Source organism: Aplysia californica, unplaced genomic scaffold (genome assembly GCF_000002075.1).
Source record: "Aplysia californica isolate F4 #8 unplaced genomic scaffold, AplCal3.0 scaffold00815, whole genome shotgun sequence".
NCBI classification, from domain to species: Eukaryota; Metazoa; Mollusca; class Gastropoda; order Aplysiida; family Aplysiidae; genus Aplysia; species Aplysia californica.
Genome location: NW_004798085.1, coordinates 60444 through 70443, shown reverse-complemented (window position 1 = coordinate 70443; position 10000 = coordinate 60444). Strand labels below are relative to the sequence as shown.

Sequence of the window (10000 nt, the reverse complement as noted above, 5' to 3'; positions counted from 1 at the left end):
CTAGGGGTAGGGGTAGGAGTAGGGGTAGGGGTAGGGGTAGGGGTAGGGGTAGGGGTAGGGGTAGGGGTAGGGGTAGGGTAGGGGTAGGGGTAGGGGTAGGGGTAGGGGTAGGGGTAGGTTAGGGTTAGGGTTAGGGTTAGGGTTAGGGTTAGGGTTAGGCCTCTTCTTTAATGTGTTTGATGGGGTGGTCACTCGTTACGGAAGTCCTTCCTTTAATTCTCTCGTCGGTTAATGCGACCCCTCAAATCACGTTTTTAAAACCGCTTGGCTCGTGTCAAACTGACCAATAACGCATTAGATCTACCTAGACGTAGAATTAATTTATCTTTGACTTCCGGGTCAAACTAACGGCTTGTTAGCTCGTACTTTTTTATGTTCGGCGGGTACCATAATACAATAATAACTTCGCATCGGACGGTGATACCGTCTAGCCATGGTTACGGACCTCGACTACCGGACGCTGCCACCGTTCAGACATGGTTAAAGAGCTAAGTTGATCTTTTTTCTCGGGTCTCAGTACCTCTCCTCTTTGAATTTTTAAAAATCAAATGGTTAGGTTGAGTTCAACTCAAACGTTTGAATTAAAGAGCTTTTTTTAAAACCCTCGGCGGCAAGTATGCAACGGTTGAATTGATATGCCTGTATTATGTACGATATCATAGATCTTACCGTGATAGATTTACTAGTGTTCGTTGTTATACCTCGGAATATAAAACAATATAAATGTAAAAGAACTAGTATCATGTATTATTATGTGGCGTCGGTGGCCTAGTGGTTAGGCTCTCGGACTCGCAACCGTAAGGTCGTGGGTTCGAATCCCGTCAGGGACCCGACGTTGTGTCCTTGGGAAAGGCACTTTACACGAATTTTCCTCACTTCACCCAGGTGGGAATGGGTACCCGGCTATAGACAGCGAAAGATCTTGTCAGTTTGTTAGTGTTTGAGCGCTTAATCGGCTGCTTGCACTGTATGTTTCCCGGGAAGCTGAGAATGTTTCGGAATGTTCTATGGTCTGCTGGGGGTAATAATATAGTGTAAAGCGCATAGAGCCTGCTGTTGAGCGGGGATATGCGCTATACAAATGCTATCTATTATTATTATTATTATTATTAATATATTATAGATCTTACCGTGTATGAAATGGATATATTTGCTGGCGTTAACTGTTACACCTCGGAATTAAACAACAACAACAACACCACAAATCTACAGCAACCGTAACATTCACGTATCATGGTGCATCAGTCAGCACCACAGTGAGAGATCATTTTACTGGAGTTAGCTGTTACACTTTGATATTTAAAACTACACAAATGTATTATTATTGGATATTATATATACGTATATACGAGAAAGAGTGGGGCAGACAGATAGACAGGCAGACAAAAACAACAACTGGAAATGAATATATATATAGTCATGGTGCGCCTCCTGTCAGCACAATTATAGAGAGAGATAATAGATTATACTACTACTACTACTGCTACTACTACTACTACTACTACTACTACTACTACTACTACTACTACTACTACTGGTGGCCCAGTTTTCCTGTAGTAAAGAGACCAACTTATCCTAAGCAAACTTATGTTTTAGTAGAGGTTTTACGGCGCTCGCAACTGCATAAGGTCATATGAGCGTCAAAAAGCAAACTTATCCCATCGGACTGGAGCATGGTGAACGAAAAACACAGCTTTGTTCTCATATGGAGTATGCAGCCCATAATATAATATTAGCCTGCTATGTAGTTCTAGATTTCCAATAGCCTACCGCTTTCCCGGTTGTTGTTTTGTTGTTGTTTTTTTCAGACATGCCTCGTAGGCCTACCTACGGACGAAAACCCGAATCAGGATTCCCTACATTTATTTCACATGAATTTTTAAAAAAAAGAGTCGATGGAAGCTTTCCGGAATGGTAAGACTGTCCAGGAACAATCAGCAGACTTCTATGTGTCAAAATCGGCACTTGGTCGTTGTGTGCAGAAGGTGAAAGTATGGGCTGGTGAAAGCCTCCAGCCGAACAACCGGCAAAAGAAAAAGGTATTCTCTGAAGCACAAAACTGGACACTCGCCGACTATCTTAAACATGTTCAGACACGTTTTATGGGCTCGCAACAAACTACACTCGTACGTTAGCCCATGAAAGGACAATACAGAGCAATATGGAAGTTCCAGAGGTGTGGAATGACAACACAGAGACTGGTAAAGAGTAGTTATTTCACTTTTTGACAAGGCGCTCGGATCCGTCTCTGCACCGTCCAGGGGCGACTTCTCTCTTTTAAAAAAAGTTTAAATTTGAAAAAAAAAGCGTCGGTCTTCAACCGAGAGAGTATAGCTAGGTTTCCCCATATTGTTGCATTCACGCATTCTTGCATTGTATCAGCATTCACGCATTCTTGCATTGTATCAGCATTCACGCATTCTTGCATTGTATCAGCATTCACGCATTCTTGCATTGTATCAGCATTCACGCATTCTTGCATTGTATCAGCATTCACGGTATACAACGGTGTATCAGCATTCACGCATTCTTGCATTGTATCAGCATTCACGCATTCTTGCATTGTATCAGCATTCACGCATTCTTGCATGTACTGTATTACTCATCGTAACCTTGTCACAAAATGTTGCGTCGTTTCTGCAAACGGAATTTCTCTGCCACCAGTCTTCATGTTCCCTGGAAGTTAAAAATTTTGAAGGATGATAATAATATACTAGATTTAGTAGTGAATCGTATCGAGCAATGGGTAGATGAACTCAGACATTTCCCGCATTTTGCTTAGCCGGCCTATCAAGGAGAATCAAGCCATTTTAATAATAGACAATCACCAGAGTCATTTGTCAATAGTTTCTCTTGAACTAGCTAAAAAGAACGTTATGCTCCTAATCACCCTATCAACACACACAATAAATTAAACAAACACAGCCATTTGATCAGAGTATCTTCGCTATACAATTTAATTCAATTGCTAACAGTTCCCCGCTCAAAAATCCAGGACAGATCATCATCATTTACAATACGGCATCTGTGAAGAACAATGCATAGACTAGAGCAGCCATCCCTGAAAGCATTATGTCTGGCTTCAGAGCCAAAGGGATCTGGCCTCTGAATGTTTTTTTTAAAACAAGATTTCAAGATGATTTAAACAGAATTCATTTTAAAGGCCTTTGGCCCATGCATCCACACATTAAAGCACATGACTCGGCATATACATAAATTCGTGCAGCACTTAATATTAAAATAATTACAAAAATGGTGACATAGGGCCTCTGAATGAATTGCTATTTGAAGACCGCGATTTTTGCCGTCAGCTGTAACTGATCGACCACTGCAAGATCAAGGCACATTATCCTCAGATCCTGCCAGCCCAACCTCAGTTTTTCTACCTGTGAAGTCATGTCCTGCTTCACCCCAATCACCGGCCCAATTTCCATATTACCGCCCCGTGCATCATGTGCATATAACATAATTCTCATGTTTAAAACCATTTTATTATAATCTTTTAGTTTTTGTGTTACATTTTATGTACCTCAAAACATTTTCCGTGTACTCACAAAATCACACCTTTTTATGTGATTTCAAAGTTGCCAAAACTTTGCAAAGTCCAGGAACATTCAAATGCCTGTCATTTAAAAAATTATTTATTGTCCGATTTCAATAATTCAAACACCAAAGTTCATGATTTCCATAGATCTTTATGATGCGAAAAACAGAAGTTAGATCAAAACATTTAGAAATTTTGCTTTGTGATAGTGCTGCTAATGTTACCCTTGGACGGCCAAATTCTGGGTCGGTTTTGAATAGAGACCGAGTCACAAGGTGGCGTCATCTCAGTAGGCTGATAGTCCTTCTGCTGACGTTGAATGTCTTCGCAACAGCAGCGCCCAATCACACCGACGGCTTGATTTTTCTGATTTTGAATTAAACGTACCATCTCTTTGGGTGACAATGATCAAATGTTGATGGGGTTTTAATACATAATTGATGTTCCTATATTTTCCGACTCTCACCCTTTAGCCGACAAGCCTCGTGTGTCTCCGACAACCAACAATAAACAAAGACGGGCCAGGACTCACAGGCTCTCTCCTTCCCCTCCACAACAAACTGTCCACACAACACAACAATGTCATCATCACAGATTGTTCACTTGGTCACTCCCTGACCAGCTAGACCGGGTACACAATGGGCGCCTTTGGCTTTGTCTATGGTGGACATAAGTACAGATGAGCCTAGTCAAATCCTTTATTATACTATTATGCACAAAAGAAAGATGCTCAGGCACAGACTTTATCCTTTGATTTCGACAGAGAATTTTAATTTAATTCCCGTGAAATGATCACGCTTTTGTCACAACTTGTCTTTCATTACAAGTCATCAATGGGCTATAGTCTTAATACAAACCGTGTTTCTGCCAGAGAAACAGACACAGTTAAGGAGGAAAATTTTAAAAATGAATTAATAAAAAGATCAGTCAGAGAATGAATGGCAAAAATAGTGCGAGGCTGTAAAAGTAAATGTTTGTCGGTAGGAGGTTCTAGCTGTCTGTTACTTCTGTAATTGTCAGAGGTTACATTTTTCCTTTCAGTCAGTAACCTTCACTGTTCTGAATATTCAACTCAGATTAAAAAGAAAGCATTTAGACCAAAAGACTGCTAAACAATAGTCCGTTATTCAATTCTGCCCCAGCTTCATCTCAATACACAATAGATGAATTAATATTTCCCAACCTTCCCCCTCTGACCAACAAGCCTCCCACGTCTCCCAAAACCAACAATAAACAAAGACGGGCCAGGACTCACAGGCTCTCTCCTTCCCCTCCACAACAAACTGTCCACACAACACAACAATGTCATCATCACAGATTGTTCACTTGGTCCACTCCCTGACCAGCTTGTCCAGGTACACAATGGGCGCCTTTGACTTTTTCTAAGGTGGACTTAAGTACAGATGAGCTTAGTCAAATCCTTTATTATACTTTATTAAGTCTTTGTATGGGATGCTGTGGAATGTTGTTCCATATGTTTGTAAGTGCTGTACGTAGCTGATCCAAGGTGACCGGCTGAGGTCTAAGGCGTCGGCACAAAGCCGGGGCACTTATGGTTCTCCGCCCCGGCTACTCCCTGGCTGTCTTGGTAGGCAGGCCGGAAGCGATCTCGTAGGTGCAAGACCCCAATGTAGCGGTCATGGGCTGGTGTTGTAGCTCTGGGACAACCCGTCTGGGGACCATCCTGCACGGATCTAGACGTCTGCAAACGATTCATTAGTCGATATATCGTGTCTCTTGTCACATTGAAGGTCCTTGCAACATTCGCTATTGGCGTATTGGCCCTCAGCATACCAACTGCCTGGTTGCGCTTTTCGTTCGCTAAACGCGGCATGCTATATCTTTAGATTTAGATGTTTTGAAATGAAACTTTTAACGTTTTATTCTTGGCTACAGATAAAAGATGTGTTAAACCCATAAAATAAAAAAACCCCAAAACGTTCGAGAAAAATGACAAAACACGGTTTTTAACAAAAAAAGACCTGAGCTTTATTAACTGGGCACCTGATCATAAATGCAGGCTGATCAGGAGCGTCAAGTGTTCACAATCACATGTGGAAAATTTCAGCTCAATGGGTTTTCAACTTTTCATGAAACACGCAATTTAAAAAATGTGTCTGGTTTTTATTGACTCTAAGTGTATTATGCACAAAAGAAAGATGTCCAGGCACCGACACAATCCTTTGATTTCGACAGAGAATTTTAAGTTATTTCCTGGTGAAATGAGAATTTTAAGTTATTTCCTGGTGAAATGATCCCGTCTTTGTCACAACTTGTCTTTCGCTTCAAGTCATCAATGGGCTATGGTCTTAATACAAACCGTGTTTCTGCCAGAGAAACAGACACAATTAAGGAGGGCACTCATGGCCTAGAGGCTAGGGTGTTCTCTTCTCATTCAAAGGTCCCGGGTTGGAATCCGGGTAGCGACCGAATAATTTTCTTCTCTAAAATTGTCTCCTTTCATCTCCTTTTCTGCTTTCTTGCAATGTTCTGTCGTCTGCTTTTGTCTCCTCTTTCTGCTCCCCCCCCCCTCTGACCTCCTTTGCCCCCTCCTCTGGGCTACTGACTCTCTCTGCAGCCTTTCTACTGCTACTCCTTGGCTCCTTCTTACTGCTGTCTTTCAGCCACACCCCTGACCTTCTGGTAGGAAAGATCTACACCTAGCCTTCTCGGACAAGGGCGAAAAATATCGGAGGATCCGTGTGCAAGTTGTGCACGTTAAAGATCCCTTGGTCGTCTAAAATCGATAAGAGTAGGCTTCGGCCGCCGACAAGGCAAAATTCAAAATTTCCTACCAACTGAAAAAGTTTAACGTGTCCCTCGCGATCATATGGCTTTATGCAGTTACGAGCGGCGTAAAACACTTACCCTCCAAAAAAGACACAACTAAGGAGGCAAACTTTGAAAATAAATTAATAAAAAAAGATGAGTCAGAGAAAGAATGGCAAACATAGTGCGAGGGCGTAAAAGGAAAAGTTTCTTGTTTGGAGGTTCCAGCCGTCTGTTACTTCTGCTGAGGTTACATTTTTCCTTTCTGTCAGTAACCTTCATTGTGCTGAATTTCTACTCAGATTTAAAAGAAAGCATTTAGACCAAAAGACTGCTATACAATAGTCCGTTATTCAATTCTGCCCCTACTTCATCTCAATACACAATAGATGAATTAATATTTCCCAACCTCCCCCTCTAACCAACAAGCCTCCCACGTCTCCCAAAACCAACAATAAACAAAGACAGGCCAGGACTCACAGGCTCTCTCCTTCCCCTCCACAACAAACTGTCCACACAACACAACAATGTCATCATCACATATTGTTCACTTGGTCACTCCCTGACCAGCTAGACCGGGTACACAATGGGCGATGGTGGCTTTGTTTACACTTGACTGAATACCATAGACTAGTTTCAATTTTTCAAAAGCGTAATGTTGTCCAAATCTATTTCCTTGCTCTGTATTTCAAGTCACCAGTGAGCAACGGTCTCAAGATCTTGTTACTGTTAGAGACAACGGAAACGTTCAGAGAAAATTTTAAAAATTTAAAATCTAAGCATATTTTCAAAGGCATTGATTAAAAAAAAATAGCGAGAGAGCGTTTTAAGGTAACGAAGCAAAAGTTGTACGGAGGTTCTAGCAGCATATCTTTTTCTTGAACAGTCAGAGATCTCACATTTCTCGTTGCTCTCGGTGACCTGCACAATGCCAAATAAAATAATATATAAAAAAAAAAAACAGCAACCCAACTTCACATTAATATAACTAACGTCATTGTTAAATATTTTCTGTCGGACTTTTCAGTACACAATGAATATCCATAGAAGCATTTTCCAGCCTGCAAGTCTTAAATCTTTCCCCAAAACAACTAAACAATAAACAAAGACGGGCCAGAACTTAGAGTTCCCCACCTTGCCCTCCACGACAAGCTATCAAAACAACACAACAATGTCATCATCAGCGATACAGGGACTCCCGGTAACACCTTCCTCTCCATAGCCATACTGTCTAAACAAACAACAACAACGTCACAATCAAAGATTTCAAACTTGGTTCACTCAGTCGCAGGCTGGCCCGGGCACACAATGGCCGCTGAGGTGTTGACACGTCTTTGATGTTAGCCGCCATGGTCAGTGGGTACGTAATTTATCCCCCCTGATTGAGTCTTACACCTCAGGGCAAGATCTCATCCGCGTACATCGGTTGATATAAATATCGGAGAATCAGTTTCTGTGGTCAGTTCAGTCAGAACCTGCTTCCAGTCTACATCGTTCCCTGAGTTTATCAACCGAATTTGCGTCGCGTTGTACATGGAGATGGAGAAAGTTAACGAGCATGCTGCTGCCTTCAACGCCTTGAACTTGGATAGAGGCCTCTGTGTCGGCAAAGGAGCCTCGGGCGAGGTCTTCCTTGCATCATCTCGAGACGACGTATCCAGGAAATGTGCCGTGAAGATATTCGACCTGGTGAAAGACAACCGTTGTCATGAGTGGGGCTTCATCAATGAAGTTGATGTCTTGAAGGAGCTTCGCCATCCACGTATCGTCTCGTTACTGGCGTATTTGGGCAGCCCTCGCCACGGATATATTGTCCTTAAGTACTACCCGAAAGGGAGCCTGGAGAAGAGTCTCGGAGCTTTGAAGCCCCCACAGGTGCTTGGTTATATTCGTGATATCGGGGAGGCGCTAGAACACACACACAGTCGAGGAATTTTCCACCAGGACATCAAGCCGGCCAATGTTCTTGTGGACGAGGAAGACAGAGCGGTTCTGTGTGATTTTGGCTTGTCAGGACAGTTGAAGAACGGCAACACCAAAGTGACCAGATGGGTGACCACTCCAGGCTTCCAAGGACCTGAAACCAAGACAGGACAAGCGATGTGCCCTTATAAGGTAAGAAATCGTTTTTATTTTTGTATGTAAACTACTATTTTTTGGTCAATGTTTCTCCCAGTGTTTGTCACTGTTTGTCGAGCTTTTCGTTCTTTTTGTCCCAGATTCTCCTCCAGCAATCTCTTTCTCTCTGTCTCTTTATATGTTTTCCCCTTATTCAATCTCTCAAACTCCCTCTCTCTCTCTCTCTCTCTCTCTCTCTCTCTTTCTCTCTCCTTCTCTCTCTTTTTTTCTCTCTCTCTCTCCTTCTCTCTCTCTCTCTCTCTCTCTCTCTCCTTCTCTCTCTCTCTCTCGCCTTTTTTTTGCCTATCCATTTCTTTCTCTCTCCCTATCCATTTCTTTCTCTCTCTTTCATTCCTTAATCTTCATCTTTCTCTCTTTCTGATCACCCTCTCCACTTGTCTCACTTTCCTTATGATTCTATCTACATGTTTTAGTAACTATCAGCATTACATGTCTAAGTCTCCTTATGTATTATGTATGTTCTATCTTTGCCTCTTCTATCTCTCTATCTCTTTCTTTCTCTCTACCTTTCAGATTGACGAACCTCTCTCCCTGTCTCAATGTCTTACCATTTCTCTCTACATACCTACCTACTCTGTTCAGGTTGTTACTCACCCTTTCCCGTCTCCTTATTGAGACAGTTTTTATATGACATAATATCATGTATTATAATATGTATGAGTAACTATGTATCCTTATTGTATGTCTTAGTCTTCTTCTGTATGTCATGTCTTTGCCCCTCCCCAACCCCTTCTCTTTCTCTCTTTTTCTCTCTCTCTCTCTCTCTCTCTCTCTTTCTCTCTCTCTCTCTCTCTCTCTCTCTCTCTCTCTCTCTCTCTCTCTCTCTCTCTCTCTCTCTCTCTCTCTCTCTCTCTCTCTCTCTCTCTCTCTCTTTCTTTCTGTTTTTCTAACCCACCACCCTCTCAGTTTTTCTCACTTTCCTTCTGTTTCTCTCTCCAACCTTTCCTGTTCTCTTTAATTAGATTGTTTTGTCAAATACATAATGTATTTATAAAAATTGTTTCGATATCTATGTATCTTCTTTGTATGTCTTAATATACTTCTGTATGTTATGCATCTCCCCCATCCCCCCCTTCTCTCTCTCCCCCCCCTCTCTCTCTCTCTCTCTCTCTCTCTCTCTCTCTCTCTCTCTCTCTCTCTCTCTCTCTCTCTCTCTCTCTCTCTCTCTGTTTTTCTAACCGACCACCCTCTCAGTTTTTCTCACTTTCCTTCTGTTTCTCTCTACAAATTTACAAAATCATATTTTTCTACCCCGCTCACGTCTTCCACTCACTACCCCCAACCTTTCCTGTTCTCTTTAATTAGATTGTTTTGTAAAATACATAATGTTTTTATAAAAATTGTTTCGATATCTATGTATCTTCTTTGTATGTCTTAATATACTTCTGTATGTTATGGATCTCCCCCATCCCCCCCTTCTCTCTCTCTCCCCCCTCTCTCTCTCTCTCTCTCTCTCTCTCTCTCTCTCTCTCTCTCTTTCTTTTTTTTCTCCTCTCATTCTTTCCAACTGACTTTCCTCTCTTCTTGTCTCGCTTTCTTTCTACTAAT

The 10000-nt window shown here is 41.9% G+C and overlaps 2 protein-coding genes across 2 annotated transcripts in view; one reads left to right on the top strand and one right to left on the bottom strand.

Moving 5' to 3' along the window:
- LOC101850603 overlaps window positions 1-3934 on the bottom strand; it is an 8190-nt gene extending 4256 nt beyond the window's left edge. The window contains exon 1 of the mRNA XM_005109774.3: window positions 3769-3934. Within this exon, the coding sequence (XP_005109831.1) occupies window positions 3769-3934 (166 nt within the window). The remainder of the gene's footprint in view (window positions 1-3768) is intronic.
- A 3912-nt stretch (window positions 3935-7846) lies between these two features.
- The window catches only part of LOC101850368 (calcium/calmodulin-dependent protein kinase type 1-like), a 6213-nt gene continuing 4059 nt past the window's right edge, over window positions 7847-10000 (top strand). Inside the window, exon 1 of the mRNA XM_005109773.1 lies at window positions 7847-8428. Within this exon, the coding sequence (XP_005109830.1) occupies window positions 7847-8428 (582 nt within the window). The remainder of the gene's footprint in view (window positions 8429-10000) is intronic.